We start from the raw sequence: 19,709 nt of genomic DNA, 5'->3' as shown, positions 1-19,709 counted from the left end.
TCCAGCTGTGTGCAGAATCACAGGGAGACGAGAGAGGGCAGGCTTGGCTCCTGCTCCTCTGCTTCTCGTACAAAGCAAGGAAGGGACTTGGCTCTAAATCTGAAATGCAATGAATATGTAGACAGGCCAGCAATAGAGAGCAGGACAGATTTACAGCACTCCAGCAACACCTGGGCAAGTGCTGAGTGTATGTCATCGCTTAGACCTGTTGTGCCCCTTTATAGTCTTGATGAACAATTGGCAGTTACCAATAGGAACTTTTAGATGCTCGTTGCTTAGCCCAAATCATAACATTTGTCCTGAAAACAATACACTTCCAGATTTAAAAGCTTACTTCATTTATGAAATATTTTTTTTTTTTTAGAATGAAGCAATGGATACCAAATAATATGAGAAATGCAAATACCTAGAGGTCTACACATCTAAAATCTGATTGTTTTTGCACAGTCCTAAGACTGGTTTTCCTCAGACTCTAATGTATCTCCCATTCTTTTCAGCTTCTTTCATCAACCGATATGTGAAATTAGAATCTATTGTACTAAAGGAAGGAGGCTTTGCTTAGTTCTAGTACTTCAAAGTTTTTAGCACATTTATCAGGTTGTACCAAAATCAACCGTAACTTTTAAGAGAATAATGTGGAAATTATTTTGCATTCACAGACCGTAAATTAGCAAAGAGCTTATCTGTGAGCTGATCTATTTGTAGCTGTCGAACAGTGAAAATTAGAGCTGTAACATTATTACTTTTAGGTACACTGGAACTAGGTGTACCACAGAAAGGCATCTTTGTCCATTTAATTGATCAAGATATATCCAACGTCTTACCAACTACTACTTAAACATGCTAAGAAAAGATTGAAAGATTACAAATGCATTTGTCTAATGGCCATAAGGGTTAACACAAGCATAACTATTAAACAGAACATTTGAAAAGTTATCATACAAGCCCCTTAGTTCTTGATCTATTTAAAAACTGCAATGTGCCAAAAATGTTGAGTTTATACATGCTGAGAGGTCTAAGGTATGCATGTTTAAAGACTTAATTTCAAGACTGTGGTTCCCCAAGATCTTGGAACATTTCTTGCTATTGACTGACTCTGTCTTTTGTTCTTTAGGTAGATTTCATTTTTTCCCCAAACATGGTAGTTTTGCTATAAATGTCTTTAATTATATTTTGAAAGAGTCTAAGTTGCTGTTTCTTTTTATCTTTTTTTCCACTGGGGAAACAACTGCCATCTACCTATGCTATATTCCACTACTGTCAACAAAATATCCTTCATTACAGTTGCTAAAACACATAAACCTATAAATACACCCACATTAAGAAAAAATGGTTGGAAAACAAGAAACCTGTTTCACAGGACTATTAAGGTTTAAACATTTGTTTCCCCTCAGCCCAGAAAGCAGACAGTTGACCTTCTCACATTTTCCACACCGAAAGAGGAGACACCCACCCTTGGGACAGACAATGGGTAGGTGGTCACAGCACATGCCTGCAAGGTAGGACACGCAGCTCAAGTTACTTCATGACTCAGAGCCCAAGCTTTAATATGGATCTCTCAGAGCTCAGGTGCATACTCCAATGCTGGGGTCATCTTTTGTAATTAACTCTTCAAGCTATTCAGCTTCATATAAATGACCTAATACCGAGTCATGGGGAAAGACTCACTAGAGCACCATTAGCCACAGTTGGGCTGAGGGATCTACGCCCAACTGACTGTTGTCTGTTTTGATCCACGAGATTCTTCTGAGACCCAGCGGAGACCACTGCATTGGGATTACTATTAACTGAACCTTTTACATGTAACTCTTCAAGCATTGTTCTTTTATTCAAAAAATTAAATTGAAAATTTACAATCAGGTCTATTATTTGGTCTCCAGATGGTACAGATGAGAACGCACTTCAAAATGCAGGCTCAGAAACAGAGGTGAAAGGAGCATAATTCTCTAATGCATGCCCTTGGTTTGATGGCATACATTGCTATCACTGAGCTCAGGCATGCATGGAGCTGAAGGGTATTAAGCTGCCTTTATGTATGTGTCTACTCTTACTATGACTCTGGCCATATTTGACTGGTGTCCATCAATCTGAATAAAGTGGTAGTTGGGAGGGCAGGGAATTAGCTCCCCTGTCCACCCACTGCATGCCAGGCTGACTAAAGCATTGCACAGCTGGAAATAAGAGGTTTCATAAAGAGATTTGGAATGGTTTATTTTCCCATGTGAAGGGAGAAAGGAATAATCATAACACAAAAGACAGGCCTAGAGCCTGCTGTTTGCTGAAAGATGTGCTCCAAAACTCAATATGGCATCAAATATTCAGAGTAATTCTGAGGGCCAAGACTTAAATGCATGAAGAGGCATTAACAAAGAGTGAAGGTATTTAGAAGCAGAAAAGCCCTTAGATTAACTGTGACTGTTACTGGTCAACACTATCAGCTTTTTATTTCATGTATGCTGAACTATGTATTTCATGGTTCATCATTTTATCACATATAATGATACAATATATAATATTTTATCATAATAATGATATAATATTTTATATAATATATGATATATAATATATCATAATATGATATGATATAATAATGATATAATTATATCATATATATGCAAGTGTCATGTAATTGCAAGGAAAAGGTGTTAAAATGAAATCAAAACAAAACTCAGACCTGGAAAATAATTATGCTTTACCAGTAAACCGCACAGAAAATGTGAGTTATGATGAATCACATAAAGGAAAGCCATGCATTCTTTATATAGCTTGAGGATCTCTAAATTATACTACCTTTCAGGTTGAAACCTCGGCACTGAGTCAGAGGGTTTCCATGTCTCACGTCTTGCCTACGACTCCTCCTGAAATATTTTGTAAAAACAAAATGTTATTCCAAGACAGCTACACTACAAATAAACACCTTTTTATTTGTGGGTTGGTTTTTTTTTTTTTGTTTCTTTTTTTTTACTAGATCAGCTGTGAGGGGTAGTTCATGACCTACTGTGAGTATGCTTTACTCCTGGCAGGCTTGCTAGAGTGAAGATAACGTTTAAGTGGACAGTCAGTTTGCTGAAGTTTATAAAATGGTTGTACTTTGGTAGGTAAAGTAGTTTTGCAATGGAGGTATAGAGATGGAAGAGTTAGAGGTGATGCATCAAATAGGTGTCGGTTCACTGTTGCAAGACCTAACATTCAAAGCCAGAACCTCCAGCTGGAATTCTTCATAAAGGCAAGCACCTAAGAATGAGATGTGTAAGAGTCACAGTGCTCATATGTAATGCACCAAAATAAAATTATGACATAGGGCATGTTCCCTCCTTCATTTTGCTAGGCACCTTATTTTTGGTGCCTGTAGCCGCCTTGGTAGCTGAGTGGCTGAAGTATTCACTCAGAATAATGGAGAGCTAAGATTCGGTTCTGTCCTCTGCTAGCGGATGTGTGATTATTTCCAGAAGACAGTCAAACTCACCAAGTCTCAGAATACTTCTAAATGGGAATTTTCCATATTATTTAGATAACAGATGCAAAATCACGATTCTGTAACAAATAAACTAGGGAGTTTACTGAGACTGGGAATACCACCGTTTCAGCCCTCCTCAGCTAGGATGTCATAGCTCGCAGAATTCAGTGCATGAAAACCTGGTGTCTGAATTTTTTATTCTTAAGATACATAATTTTGTTTGCTGGATATTCTGTAAGTTGGTTCAATATTTATCAAGTGCAACAAAAATAAGTATTGGTGATAGATTGTTGCAAATGGATGCTGCTGGGATATGTAACAGCTGTGTTCTGAACTATGCACTAATGACTCACAAGATCAGAAACTGTAAAAAGCCCCTGGAGCTCCAGTACTGCTGAGTGAAGGGTGATGCCTCTACGTCCACATTATACCAGGTACTGCACAAACAACCAGAGACAGTGTTTATAATTCCATGTCACCCGATCCTTTCACTGCATTGTTTTAAAAGGAAACATTTGAAAGGCAATGTTTCAAAGGAGTAATTTCTGACATTCCAAGTATAGTTTTGATGTTTATCACCAAAAATATTTCATCTTATGCCTTGGGATCTTGACTCTTGTGAACCATTTTTGTGAGTCAAAGGAGGCAATGAAGAGTTTCTGAGTGAATTTCAGGACTCCTGTGCTACCAAGCTGCTCCACTCTGTCAGAAATGGCACGCTGCTTGCATTAAGCAGTTCTCAGAATGGAAACAAACAGTCTGATATTTATAAAAAAGGTTGAGAAGGTGTTGGTTAGAAAGTAAATATAATACTTTCAGGTGTTTTGTGGTAAATCTATGTTGGATGAGGAGCCACAGTAATCCATGGAAGGCAAAAGTGTCAAAAGTAGCAAATAATCAAATGTGTCCAGCAGATACTACTGTCTAGACTATGGGATTTGGCTCTAATTACCAATGTTTTCTCCTTCATAATCTCTCTTGTTAGATAAAGGGACAACTCATTTCCTTCACATATGAAAACCAGATTTCTTTCCAACAGTTTTAGGTGTTTATTTTGGTTTGATATAAAAAGAAAATTGCAAACAAAATGTCAGCATGAAAGCAAGCCCCAGTGGAAATAACCCTGCGTGTATATAATGGGGATGGCAAAGGAATCCACTGGAAACTGCACAGGCTTGGGGATTTTTTCTTCTCTTTCCTCTCCCTATCTTACGACCTCTGTTCCATGGAAGAAAACAATCAGGCTGCAATCTAGAGGCTGAATATGTTGAGTGAAAGTCGTAAAAAACTCCGGTACTTTACCAGCTGCTACATGGCCAGGTTGGGCTTCACTTCTTTATCTCAAATAAGGAATGAGTCAAAAAAACTTTGCAATAACACAAGTATTTAATAATAAAATAAACATGCCAGGGATGACACTGTCATCAGCTGGTTGGGCCACCACTTTGCCTGTTTCTGTCCACTGTCTCCCTCCATGTAGGTAAAGGAGTAAAGCCCATTAATTGCACCTGGTCTTCTGCATCTGCAGCTCAGATGCAGGCAGGGAGCACAGTGGCACAGAGCAGGTGAAGCTCAGGCATGCATCTGAAAGATTTTTCTCCTCTGCAGAATACTCATTGTGTATTCTGTAGCTTTTTTTTGGTATATGAAGTGAAATCTTAGGGATACAAGAGCTCACTACAGCCTCCTGCTATTAAATATTTCCCTTGGGAGGAGGAAAGAGGCTCCTGTTTTGCATAAGAATTATGAGACGGACTATTAGCTCTGCTGTAAATTAAAGAGAAATTGCTTTCCCTGTCTGCTTTAATAAATCTCATGTCAAAACCCCCAAATCAACAGGCATTACATGGAAATCACATTTGCCTAAAATTTCCCTGGAAATAATTCTTCTCATTCAGGAGCAAATGAGGAACAAAAAAATAAATGACTTTATTCCTCAGACAGCCTGAGAGATATTTTGCTGTATTTAGGCCTGTCATAATTACATCCATAGTGCAAATGAATTTAAACAAAGCGAACAAATGTTTCACTGATTTTGTGTGCATGAGACAGAAGGATTAATATTTATGATTAGGAATGGGTTTTGGTGGTTTTTTTTCCTGTCCATTACTTTAAACATGAAAAGGCAAGCTCTTTATCATGCACCCTTGCAGCACACTCCTAGGTGGATGCACAATGCCAAGCACAATAGCTACGGAGGTATTGTTTGTACATGTACCTGAAAGGAATGACATCCCACTTCTCCAACACACTACAACACCCCAGGCTACACAGCAGAACAAAAGCCTTCTTTCCTTGCAGACTTCACTGGCCTGCTTAATACTGCTCACCTTTTCCCTGTGGGATAAAACCTGGAGCAGGAATTGCCATCCCAGGCACAGTACGGATCACGGGCTAGGCAGCAGTCAGCACAGGCGGTCCCATAGATGTGGCAGCGATGCAAGGACACCTGGGTGACCCCTTCATCTGAGCTCACATACAACTGTTGCTGTAGAAGGAAATGGAAAGATTTATTTCAGATGTGAAGGAGCTTCACCCAAGGCTTGGCTAACACACCTAAACCCCTTTCAATTAATCTTGGAATTAAGACCAAAAAGGGAGCCACTGATATATATAAAGTCAAGATAAACAGGAATCTCCCAGGTGAACAAGCCTGGACATATTTATGGAAAAATATTTCCACCGTCTGTTAGAAAACACTTAGAAACATTGGGGAATGTTAATGTTTTTCGGACATTGAGTGTCATTGTTCTGTTCTGGGGCAGACAGGCTGAGTTAATATTGCTCAGATTTGGGAACTTGGTTCTTATTCAGTGAGGATTATTGGCTCAAGTCTTTGAACAAAGTATTTTGTCTGCATATAGTCACTTTAATAAATATTATGCAGAGTTCCTAGTTGGATTCTCCAGTGCATAGATTTCCAAGACATAAAACCTAGAGATTAGGTTGAGGCTTACGGCCAGATTCTGATAGCCTTACATACCTGGAAAAATAAGCCAGAAGAATTTTTATAATAAATGAAAGCTTTTGGAAAAGGAGTTCAAAGTGAATAGAACATTCAAAATCTGGGCCAAAACGACTGTTTTACTCTGAAACATCTAATCAATTACTCTTAAAATATAAATTAGTATTGAACAAAAACCTCAACTCTCCCTTGATCTTTTTGTCATAAAACTAAAAATAATTATAAATTAGTAGCAGTTTTGTAAAGCATTGGGCAACACGTTGCTTGTAAAATCATGGAATGCATATTTTTAGTTCAGGTTTGTAACATTTCACTAGAAATCCTCTCAAGTGTTTTCATCATTCTTATTGACATTGTTTGTTACTAATGAACACACACTAGTTCGCCATGGACCCAACAGCTCCAACACTGCCTTTTTGCATAGATTGGACTTCCAAGAGAAAATTTCTGGTTAGGACTTTAAGAAAAAGAGAGGAGGGAACATTTCCTCTTTTAATACTTTTTTTCCTTAATTGTCAAACAAAACAACAAAGCAATTGGTATTCTAACATCTTTAAGTTAATTTGCTTCTCAGTTAATAAGCACTAAGTAAGGATACCACTTTTCTTTACCTTTTTAGATGAAATCTTCATTGTTGTTATAGGGGAATTACTCTGAAAGACAAAATTCCAAACCACATTTACAAGGACTGTCTTGTTAATACTGTCCCAACACAGAAATCTCAAATTCAATAATACCAAAGTCATATCTAAGAAAAATATAACTTTTCGTATCTTGGAAAGGCGTAACTCATTCCTACTGATATTTTTCCTATTTTAAGAACGAAACGAATGACATCTATACAATTCAGTCTCACAAAATGTACTTGCTAAACTCAACTCATTATTATTACCCATGTGCACCAGCAAGTTCTTGTACATTTTTAATTAAGCTGCATCTGTTACCTCAGCAATATATCAGCAATGTGTTTTGAAGCCATTACTCTCACTTTGTAATAAGAAACAATGTTTGTTCTTTGACAATGATGATAAGGAAAAAGCATACAATAGTTCATGTATATCCACCACATGATGCAGATAAGAATATGTCATGTTTCTCCTACACATTTTCTACAGTGCACAGAGTTTGGTTACCATCCAACATATATGTTCAGATTACCAATAACTGCAATATTAAAAATGTCATGTGTGTTATTGAATGTTTCTTTCCCAGAGACAGTACTGTATACTACTGTGTGTCATCATGGCATTCTATTATTGTCTGTGTCCAAACCAAACATTAAAGAGCTTTAAAAGGAATTATCACATTCATTGCCTTAAGCAAGTGAAGCAATTCATTATTCCCATCCAAAAAAATGATAAAATTGATGGTAATAAAAATGTTTAGCATTTTTTTTTAAGGTTTAGCATTTGCTCAGTCACAAAGGAAAGCTGTAACGGTGGGCTAGCATTAATTGCAGTGGACTACATGCACAGCAGGGAGGCCAGGACTAGAAAATCTGGCTGCGAATCATGTGAATTGGCAAAGGTTTGAAGGAGTTTGGAGCTGCTGTGCTATTTCATGAACTGTCTGGAGACTCAAGGTCAAATGCAGCATTGGATCTGATGCCACAGTCTTCTTTCCTTGCTTATGCTCTGGAAAGGAATCAGTACTTTGCTTATGCTCAATATTTACTAGCACACAGCCAGTGATCTCCTTCTCCTGGAGAAACTCATCAAAATACTGCCATGATGCCCACAGATTGCAATGGTAGAGGTTTTTAGGGTTCAGGATAAAAAAGTCTAAGCAGAGGCCCAGGAACTTGGTTTAGGGTGAGGAATCCTCTCAGCCCACCTATCTTCTTGCTGTGTTAATTTATGTTTTGGTAAATGGAATTAGTAATACTTGGGTGAAGATTACTCTTCAGGTAATATTACTCACATGTATCTTTTTTTTTTAAAGGGAAGTCTTCAACAAAAGCCTAGAAAGACTAATTATGCCTTTATGAAGGTTAATACAGTGTATTCTTTTTCTTAAAGAAATTGTGAATGCTGCCTGCCTAAATAAAGATTAATTTTTCTTTTTGTAGCCCCTCAATGAAATAGAGAAAAGCCTGTGACAAAACCCTTATCTAAGCTTACAGATGCATATTACCATTTTCCCCAAGACTACCTGTTTTAAAGAATAACTCATTCAAAAATTTTACAGGGATTTTTCAACATGAGGGTGAACATTTTCTTTAGGTAATTACAAGCTGCTACATGTCAGTGTGATTGACAGAGGCTAGCCCCTTATTTTTCCTTGAGTTGTCTGTGTTTCTTTTCAGCATATGTTGTGTTAAGTTTATAGCTTTCTTGACTCCAGAGGCATGTGGCTTTGAAGAACTGGAATTAGGCAAAAACAACACCGGTTTGCTTCCATTCTGCAGCTCAGAATCAGGAAGATTATCAGATAATCAAAGTACAAAAATCTCAGATTCCATCTGTAAATAGCAACAGTCTCAATATGTGATGCCAATGAAAAAAGTTGCCTTCTGGCAGCCACTATAACGTGACCTCATAAATATGTGATTATCAAAATCCTTCTAGCCAGTATAACAACATAAAAATAAGCAACTTAAATATAGGACGAAAAAAGGGACTTAAGCTAGCTACAGCCTTCATAACAGTGGACATTTTATATTCCTCTTTGGGTGGGTATGAAGCTGACAGCATGCACATTTACTTGATCTTTTATCAAGTCAGTTGCACTTGCCAAAGTCTTTTAGAACAAAGTGTTTGTGTGAACATAAACACTGGAAGATTAAAAGTAGGAGCAAACCAAACCTGAAAAACCTCCAGCTCTTCTAAAATGAGTTCTCCACTTGCAGAGAAGTTGGTGGGTAGGACAACAACTTTTTGTACAGTTCCTTGATCTGGAAAATATCAGAAAAGGTGAGACCATGTGAGAGAAGGAAAAATGCAGATGAACCATTATTAATTATGAAAAGAAACCATCAATGCAAGCACTGTGACAGAGAAACATAAGAAATGTTCAGTAATTTCTAGAGTTTGGGGTCAGAAAGGACCATGAGATGGTTCCTTATGTAGGAATACTATATATAGTATTATTCTCATATATGAACATGATGAAGTCCTGGTAAGACTGGAGTTACTACCATTACTGTTACTATTCTACCCGAAAAGGTTAATCAAAATCAGTATCTTCTGTACTTATTGCTGTACAGACACACAGACAGAGGCAGTATCTATCCTAATCATCTTAAAGTAAAAACACACCAATAAAAACAGGAAAAAGTGAGCTTCTGCAGAATGTAATATATATACATATTCATTAATAATTAAAAATAAAAACAAAAATAAAAACAGATGACATGAAAGGCAAACCTTCTAAAGAATATCACTCTGTCTACACTTAATCAAAGTAAGAAGAAAAATATTTTTTTGTTCAGGAGGTCAGACAATGATCAAGTCTGTTAAATATTGGTAGGAGTTGGTATTTTGGTCCTTGAGAAAAGGAAGAGCAAGGTGAAGATATTGTAGCTACTTTATCATTTTCCCTCTCAAAATACAGTTCCAAGCCTTCCAAATCTACTCAGATCAAAGGAGTAGGAAGTAATGACGGGGCAATGGCGGTGTTTTTGCAGGGCAGGTGTGATGAGTGAGACCAAAGGGATATTTGTGATTAGTTTTCCAAGTTTGTTATGTGGAAAGAATATATGAGATGGAGGGGCTCATCTGTGAAGGTTCTTAAAGGCTTAGACAGCCAATGAAGTATTTCTGATGTGGCAGAAAAGGCAGACTGTGGGAGAATCACAAGGACAAGCATTCTCACTTGGGAAAAATACAGCACATAGAATTCCCGTTGCCTGAAAGGCCTGGAAATTAGTCTGAGTAGAACAAATTTATTTGCTGAATATTGATTCAGAGGAATGAGACCACATGGTATAGATTCTGTTCGGCTTTCAAAAGTTTTATGGGCAATACAGACCTGTGCAGTTAGTAAAACATTGGCATAGCACAATATAGGTAAGTATCTACATGTATTTTCATGAATTTGTGACCAAGGAAAGGAAATCTCAGCTTCCTGTTTGGCAATTCACAATGCAGACAATGTAAACTGAAAAAGGGCAATTTTGCTTTTGCTTTAAGGTCAGTGACTAAATTCCATAGCTGGAGCTGCAGGGCAAGTTGGTTACGGTAAATAATTTACATCTTCTTATTTCCCTGGAGGAAGCCAGCAAATAATAATAGACTTTATTTTGTTGTTTTTTGTTTGTTGTTTTTTTTTTTTAAAAAACCAAAGGTTTAAAGCCAGGATATTGATATGTAATGGCCAGACCACACACAAAGAGCACAGTGCAGTATTTTGTCATTAAAAAAAAAAAGGAAAAGAGAAATTGAAAGCTGACAAGACTTAAAAATGTGTAGCTATCAATTGTACATGCTCAGGGCACGTTACGCATTAATTTTTCATGAGAATTTTCTATGGAGAACATTTATTCTTATTATCCAATAGCACGATAAACCAGTTCCTTCCGAAGAAACTAAAATCTGAAACTACATCTTGTGATAGCACAGCTGTGGTCTAGACTGGGTGCCAGTATTAGCAAAGCTATGAGAACCTGAGAGAGATTTACTAACTGCCAGGACCCACTGAAGCTTTAAACTGCTGCAGATGCATCCCCTGCTGGAGCTAAGATGCAGCATGTGCATGTGCCTGTGTATGTGTGTACTTATTTCTGCTCCTACTAAAGGGAATAACCCACTCACAAATATACACAGCTTAAGCCTAGTCTACCTCTGCCTCTTTGCATCCTTTTATCAATGTCCTGTCCCTAACATTAAACTATGCCATACAAAATACTCTACCAAAAGTGCAGGAAGGAGTTGCAGCCTTTTGTGTTTTTTTTTTTCCAGCTGCCTGCAGTGTCAACTACCTGTAACCCTGATGTACAGGGCACTAAGCATGTTGACAGTGACCTTACCTGCAAAGGAATGTGAGGCTGCTGAGCCTCTGAAGAACCGGTTTATTTCAATGATCCATTAGCACATGCCACACATTTAAAATACCTAAAATGTCTTTAGTCCTCAACCATTGTTCCGAGCTGGAATCAGAACCTGAGGGCAGATTTTATCCTGGGCATTGGCACAGAAAATAACGATAATGCCTGACGCCAAGTCCTTGTGTCCTAATAACCTTTTCTATTTGAAAAGTAAGTTCCTAACTTTTGTCACACCCCAACAAAATACACAGAGTTAAGGACTGTTTACTTGGGTATTCTCTCCCTTTGACTCAATATTTTACCATTTGCTTTGAGTCAGCTTTGTACTATGAGGGACAGGTCCTTGCAGAAAGGAGTGTTCCATTGTTTTAAAGGAAACTTAATACAAAGTTTAAAACAAATATTCATGTTATGGAAAGTAGGCAATAGAAAGCTGTTCATTTAATAAAATCATTTAAATCAAGACATTCCAATAGTCTGTACATATATATATATATATATATACACTTTCAACAATACATGGCTTGTAGGCTATAGCCCTCCACCACTTCTAAAAATAGTTTTTCTGCTGTTGTTCAGCCTTTTCCTTAATAAATGAAAAGCAAATATTTGATCCCAAACAACACTTCTTATTCCTTTCTCAGTAGTACTGCTGTTTCCACTATAAGCGCAGTAGTTGACAAATCAAGTCATTTATATGTGTTCATGTCAGAAAGCTTACAGTACATCTGAGTTTCCGTGAAAATCTTATTTGTTTATTTCCTTTAATGGCAAAGGCAGCAAACTACATTCTCTGGGACAGAAGGAAGGTTGGAAGGGATGCAGCACTGTGTACTGCAGGAGAGATATGCAAAGTAGCAGTATCTGAGCTGTTTCCCAGTGTATTTCACAATAGATCATTTTTTGCGTTGTAAACCAGGCATAAGAGATCACCAAACAAGTAAAATTTTTTCATGTGTAGGTCAATGTATGAAAGTGTAAGCTTAATTCTGTAAAAACTGTAAAAGTGAACAGGATGGTTTCCTTCACCATTTGCTTGTTACTTCCAGAAACTCACTTGAAAACAGTTCTACATTGTTATTATTTCATATGGCCACAAAAAAAAGCTATTCTGTCTCCAGAATATCAATCCACCACTAAAAAGCATGAAGTGAGGAGGCAGACTTATGCTTGCCAGTTCCCTGACTTTTCACCAGGAGCTGTCTCCAGCCCCACATCAACCCAGCAGTTTGTGAGTGGAGGGCAGGTGGACAAATGAGGAGTCTCCCTCAAGCTGATGGCAAGAGGGCACGAGCGACTCATAATGTTTTTCCATTTCAAACCTGCTTGAACAACTTCATGTTGATATGGCAGACAATGTTACCAAGATTGTGCTCCTTCTGAGAGGACTGAGAAATGGAAGAGCAAGGGAGGAAAGTGCTAACACCCTGTAGACTAAAAAACGGTGTAGAAAGTAGGCAGAGTGGGAAATAAATGGAGAAAGAGGGCACCCCAGTAAATGGTCCAAGGAAGGAAGAAGAGCCCAAAACCCAATAATAATAATAGTAATTATGATGATAATAATAATATACCTTGAAAGACAGGGCATGATTCTGGGCTAGTATTAAATCAGCTAAGCTTCATTGATACCAGTTGGACCATGCCTAATACACTAATTCCTGGTCTGGCTGACCATGGGCAGTGAAAAGACAAAGCTTAATGAACAGCAATGAAAAATACACAGGTGTTAGGCTGAATCTGTAGGTCTGAGTTTAAACCTCATTCTCTGAATTTTGACTAGCCTGTTTTTCCCCAGCTCTAAGTGAATAATGCAGTTGTCAGCACTGTGAGCCTCCAAGAGACTCAGGACCCATCTGCCCATGGCTGTGTCACAAATTGAACAACATATGAAACACCTGACCTTTCCACAACATAAAAAAAATGACTGCAATGGACACCAACTGCTACTTTCAGGAGTTTTACAGAGAGGCTTCCTAAAGCAATCCCCCTCCCTGATGTTTCTGACATTGCTGGAGACTGTCTGAAAACTTTTCTCCATGTTGTACCCGTCATCCTAATGGCACCTTGATTATTTCTGGACTCTAATCTGAGTTGAACCTGATGCAAACAAATAACATTACAAAGAAAAAAGAAAGCCAAGAATTTGAAGAATGCTTAAAATCTCTCTGAGAATATGTTGAGGCTCAGCAGAGCCCTGGAGATGGTGACAGGTCAGCAGGCAGGGCTGAGAGCCAGTCCCCATGCTCTCTGTTGTCCTTAAGTGTCTGCTGTTAAGTCAGAGCTCCCACCATAGCCATCTAACCTCTCTACTTTATTTCACTCATCTGTCAAATGGGTGCAATTTTTTTCCAGTTCATAGTAATGCTGTGAAACTTTGTAAAATTCAATCTGTGTCAAAGAACAGAAAGACAGATAGAAATGTCTAATGAGCTTACACTTGAGGGCAAAACTTTCACATAGCCCCAGCAGCTTCGTCAAACTTTTGGGATACACTGTGAGCTCATTTGAACAAAAACTGAACAGGGGAAATGAAACAGGTGGAGGAATGTTTTCTTAACTTACACTTCTTCTTAAAAGGCTGTGAAAAAGCTTTGGATGAGTTGGTTGATGGAAGGGTTTGAATGACTCAGGCACTATGACCAAGAGGAAGAAGGAAACCCTGCCTGCCTCCTGTTGTGCCACTGTTGTGCAACATCATCTTCCCAAGCTCATAGTCATGAAGCTGCAGCCAGCAAATCCACGGGAAGCAAGCTTGCTCTTCTGACCAGATTATCTCTCTCGGTTTGAATCTGTAGCTCATTACATGATTTTGGCTATTGCATTACTGGAGGCTACCGTTGTCAACAAGGGTTAGACAGCCATCATGTAACACCATGAAAACGAGTATTACAGCCTTATGCTCTGAAAGCACTTACTGTGTCCAGACTTTGAAAACAAGTGTTGCATCAGAGAAGAAAAGATAATAAGAAACACTGATCAACCTCATGCCACGTCAGATGCATGTGGTCCACATTAATCATCTGAATAAGCCACACTGAAGTCTGAAGTGCCTTTTCACGACAGTAACTTAGATCTCTTTCCACTAAAATATATCCTATCCTGATAGAAAAGTTTGAAAAAAAATCCTACTGGTGCCCATGGCTGTTTCATGTACCCAGGTTTGACACAGACATTTAAATATTTTCATAACACCAAGAGCAATAAATCCCCCCCATGCATAATCTTTTGGTTGTGCAATCTGTGTGTACTTTGACCGAAGGCTTTCGTACTGCAAGCAGTAGGTGGCATGCTTAAAAAATAAATATTAATCTCAGGAAAATGTTCTCATGCTGTTTTACTGCTGTTCTTAAAATTCAGATGGAAAACAATCTACCAAAGGATATACAGAAAATATTGAAAACTTAGGTTCTTTAGATATAACTGAAATGAGTACAGGAACTACAGTAAAACTAGGGTGAATCAAAATCTTCAGGACTAAGACCTGGCCTGCCACAGAAGTGGGATAATTGAAACAGAACTCTACACCCAGATTCCTAAACTGAGTACGTTATTACTCATTGCATGGGGGAAAAAGTATCATCAGCATCGCCTCTGTCAAATATGCAAATGAATGATTACATTCTATCCAAGAAAATTACCCCTCAGGCTTCTGTTTGGGAAGACGAGGTGTACAGCACTGCTCTCTACCATTTAAGACTTGCTCCTTACTGTAAATCAGGTCATTTCAGAGGCTGGTGAAGAGATCCATTTGGGTGCACTTAACTAGCAAGTTGTATTAAGAGCTTTGGGAGTCTTCACATTGAAAAGCATAGGGAAAAGAGGAGATTGTTATCATTTGAAAAGCAGGTGGGATGCTACAAGAACAATGTCTGTCCCTGGCATTTATTTTGTTAGCTATGTAGGCACAGGAGGGAGAAAAGCAATGTATTAACTCTGGGCATGGACCAGCCCCTGTGAGCTCAGCACTTTTGTCAAAGGGTGCAAAGGAAACACTACATTTAGTTCACATTAAAGTGAAAAAATGACACAGCTGCCTATACCCTCCCATGCCATGGCTACATGACGAAAACCACTGGGGCTCTCAGAGCTGTATACTTCTGTTATTCTTCACTTGCATTCAGGAACTGATTTATTACCAAGGCTACAGAGGAGGAAGAGAGGAAAAGCTAAGCATTTTGTGTGCTTTGCATCTGGCAAGACATAAACCACTCCAATTTCAAGCATGAGACAGGTCACTGACAGTGACAGACATGACTGGCAACATCTCAGTTCAGCAGCAGTAACTCATCATCTGAGCTGAGTGTAATTGTCACCAGGTGTCAAGTCCCATTGTCTCCGGCTGTGGGGCTCCAGGCTCCCAAGGAAATTATCACATGAAATTCTCCTATACAATGTGGTTTTTGCATTTGCTGGGATGAACTGACACCAAAGCAAATCCCCTCTGCATTTCTTTTGACAGTTAATATCTCTATCGAATCCTCTTGAGTCTCACAGAAAGCAAAGAACAAAGAAAACAAGTTTCTCCTCTCAGTGGCTGAAACTCGATCACTTTTATTTAAAAGGGCCAAGAAACGCAGCAACTTACATTGCACCAGTTTCTCCTGAGGAAGACCTTGGAAGCTATTAATGTTCTGTGCCCTGCTCAGGAAGAATAATGCCTTCCCTCTAACTAACTAGAAAGGAGACAATGATCCTTGTCTTCAGTGTAATGCAGAACATAAAGTAATGAATATAAAATCTCAAGAGCTGCAGTTTACGTATTTGATCCATAATGGATCCTGTGCTGATACACAGAAGAGGATTAACAAAACATAAGATCAGGCTGAGGTATGTTAATGTTTTTAATGCATCATAAGTGTACTTGTGAGGCCATACTGATCACTTGAAAAGAGCCAGAAGCTAATCAAAGTATGAAATGAAATTACCTGTATTCAACTCTTGCAGAATTATTAAAATGCTACATGTCAGTATTGTGATTTCATGCACATATCAAAATATCAATACATTTCCAGTATTAACTTTCACTGCTACATTAAAAATCCCATATTGGTTGGACACTTATACGTCTTTATCTTTTCCATGAATCATTAGTAGAATTTTCCTCCAATCAACATTACATGTTTATAGAGCATTTTAAAACAATGGCAGCACTATATAAAAAAATTTATAAAATACTCATTTGAAAGATCCTTACTAGCCTACCAAGCTATTACTCTGGCTAAACACGGTGATTTAGCAAGAAATAAAGCTAATACAAAACCAAACCTTCTCTTTTACTAAGTGTTCTTGTGGAGTTGTGTAACAGTAGTAGGGACAATATCTATTAACACTTCTGCTATTTCTGTAGTCATGAACAAAGACTCTTTTCTTTACTTCTGTAAGAAGGGTGGAAAATGACCCTAAAAGGTCCCAAAGTCAAGAACAGTAGCTGCATTAGTTAAACTAAAAAGAACATGTGGTTATGTGTTGCAGGGAGCGGGGGAGGGGAACTCATCTCAGGAAGAAAACCCTGTCCTAATTAGCTTAATTTGGTAGTTTCCAATGACTCTGCACGTAGGATCAAAGAGATCTTCAAGAAAACCTTAAAACTTATTTATCAACAGCCAACCAAGAAAACAAAAATACCCAGATCAAAACCTGATGAAATTCCCAGTGGAATTCATTACCCAGAGCTTCCTTCTACCCTGACTACGCCTTATGGTATACCACGCATTCGGAGTACAGTAGATGGTGACCTGGTAAATGTTTAATGTAAGAACCTGAATTAAGTGTTTCTGTTTTCCTATTTTCTTTCACTGAACTATAGAAACCAGTAGGCTGGAAGAGGCCTCCAGAATTCACCTGGTCCATCCCCCCACTCAAAGCAGGTCCAATTAGAGCAGGTTGCTCAGGGCTCTCTCAGGTTGGGTTTTGAATCCTTTGAGTCCCTGAGGATGGAGAATTCACAGCCTCTCTGGGCCCTTGTTCCAAAGTTTGATCACAGTGATGGTAAAAACCTTGTCTGATCGCAATATTCCACATTGTAACTTGTGTCCAATCCCTTTCACCCTGATGCCGAGCACCTTGAGAAGAGTTCAGATCTGTTTTTCCCCCTTCTCATTCCATAGCTGTCAACGGCAGTAAGGTCTCCCCTTAGCTTTCTCCAAATAAACCACATTCTCTCAGCCCTTTCTCACACGTCACATGTTACAGTCCCTCAACTGATCTTGCTCCGTTAGGTCAATGTTTTCCTTGTACTGGGGAGCCCACAACTGGACAAAGTACTCCTGACAGGAGCTGAATACAGGGGAAGAATCCTTTCCAGCAACTTGCTGGGTGAATATGTGTCTGCTAATACAGCACAGTACGCAGTTGGCCTCCTCTGGCACAAGGGCACCCTGCTGATTTTGATAGCTGGGAAGGTTTTCCTAAGAAGAGTGAAGAGAGTTCCTTTTAGTCCTGCCCCTATAGAAGCCTGACATTCTTGAGAGGTTTTTTAGCCCCAGCTTCCTAAATCTATTATAACGGATGGTTATTCCCAGCCCCATGCGAGTTTGTTGGCAGACATAGTTATTCTACAAGCGGAAAACAACCAGGACCCCAATAATATGTGAACCATAAAAGCAATGCAAGCCATCTCTGTAATTATTTTCTGATGTTCAGAGATATATTTTTTCAGGAGTTCTTTTCCTTTGTTCTACTTCAAATCATCTGTAGTAAAAAACATTAGCCTTTGTGCCTATCAACCTATAATGCCCTGTTAAACCCGTGGCAGTTTCAGATGTGTATGAATCCTAGGCTCTAGCCAGAGTACCACTCCGCTTGTCTGCTTCAATCAGAAGAGTTTGATTCATATCTGAATATATTAAAAAGTCAAAATTGATCTGTATGAGAATCACCTGACTGTTCCCTACAGATTCAGAAGCGTAACACCAGATTCAAAACTGATGTAACTAAACCCAAAACATAGGTTATATTAAATAGAAATTGTTTTAGAAAACTTAGATCAAATTCTCTGTGTCCACTACTGCTAGGACTCCAACCACTGGGTTTTTTTTCTCTCTGTTAAGTACTTCCATATTTTTACTTTTTTTTTGCGGAGTTATTTCTGCCTTTCTAACATCCTGATCAGATTGCATTTTTCTTCAGAAGTAGCTTACACAGCATATATTAAAAAATGATGATGAAAGTATACAAAACAACGCAGAGCCAGATTTTGGTATTTTTCCTTATGTTAGAGAGAACCAAATTCTAACGTGGAATCATGTTGCAGACAAACCACATTCAACAGAAGTATTATAATTTAGATCAAATACAATATACACTAGTGTTGATTGCTGTCTCAAATAAAATTCCTATCAATACATTGTATCTCTTGCACATAATTAACATCTATAGTAAATATAAAAATTCACAGAGATTAAAAAGAACATAATTTATGGATTTCTATAGACATTTCTGTAGATAGCAAATATGTTTAAATAAAATTTTCTGAAAGCTGTAAATTGTAAAGATTGGAGTTCATTGCAAATTACAATGCAATGGCGGAAACTGACTATTGCCAAGTTTGTCTTACCTGTACCAAGAAACAAGACATGATACCTTCCGTCAGCAGCACTCACTCGATCCACAGCAATCTTTGTATACTTGTAGTCAGCTCCTATCCTGATGATTAATGGCCTCTTGTGTATAGGGTAAATGGGATTAAACATCAAAGGGTGATTCCTGATGAAGGTCACAACATCGTCTGGAAATTCTTTGGTTGTCCGCATATTAGGTGTGAAGGCTCCTCCCGGACACTGTAAGAAACATGCACAGTAATGCTTAACAATACTTACCACCTTTCAGAGAGCTTTCATTTCCAAGTCATTTACAAATATTGACAGATAGTTGACAAAGTAAGTTCCCAAAAGAGCACTTCAGACTCTGACTGGAAGTAATAATGTTCCAGTAATGGGAATGAAGTGCTTGAACAGCTATGCTTTGAACTCCTGTCAGCTCCAATAATGCAAACACAGACATACTTTTGCACCTTCAAAACCCAGTTTAATGCAAAGATCCATACTTCTAGGCCTATTAGCACATCGTTAATGCTTCCAAACCACCTGTTAAAAAAAAAATAATATCCAAGTGGTTGGTAATGAAAGACACCAAACTTTTGGAACCTGTTTATTACAGAATTAGTACAAAGGCAAAAGGTAAAATCTGATACTTAACTGTAATTTTGTCAATATCCCTCTAGTCATTATGTTGATTATGAGATGGTGAAAAGGCTTGTGACTCATCTTCATTTGAAAAAGCAATAACATAGAGTTGATGAGGGG

General features: G+C 38.3%; 1 protein-coding gene across 1 annotated transcript in view; it reads right to left on the bottom strand.

The window, feature by feature from the left end:
* SEMA3C (semaphorin 3C) overlaps window positions 1–19,709 on the bottom strand; it is a 122,720-nt gene that overhangs the window by 6,440 nt on the left and 96,571 nt on the right. The window contains exons 12-16 of the mRNA XM_005443449.4: window positions 18,962–19,184; window positions 9,227–9,315; window positions 7,034–7,075; window positions 5,788–5,945; window positions 2,791–2,858 (exon numbers count right to left, since the gene is read on the bottom strand). Of these exons, the coding sequence (XP_005443506.1) occupies window positions 2,791–2,858; window positions 5,788–5,945; window positions 7,034–7,075; window positions 9,227–9,315; window positions 18,962–19,184 (580 nt within the window). The remainder of the gene's footprint in view (window positions 1–2,790; window positions 2,859–5,787; window positions 5,946–7,033; window positions 7,076–9,226; window positions 9,316–18,961; window positions 19,185–19,709) is intronic.

The sequence above is a fragment of the Falco cherrug genome, chromosome 5, assembly GCF_023634085.1.
Source record: "Falco cherrug isolate bFalChe1 chromosome 5, bFalChe1.pri, whole genome shotgun sequence".
NCBI classification, from domain to species: Eukaryota; Metazoa; Chordata; class Aves; order Falconiformes; family Falconidae; genus Falco; species Falco cherrug.
Note: the sequence above shows the minus strand (reverse complement) of the source record. Positions and strands in the feature narration are given on the sequence as shown.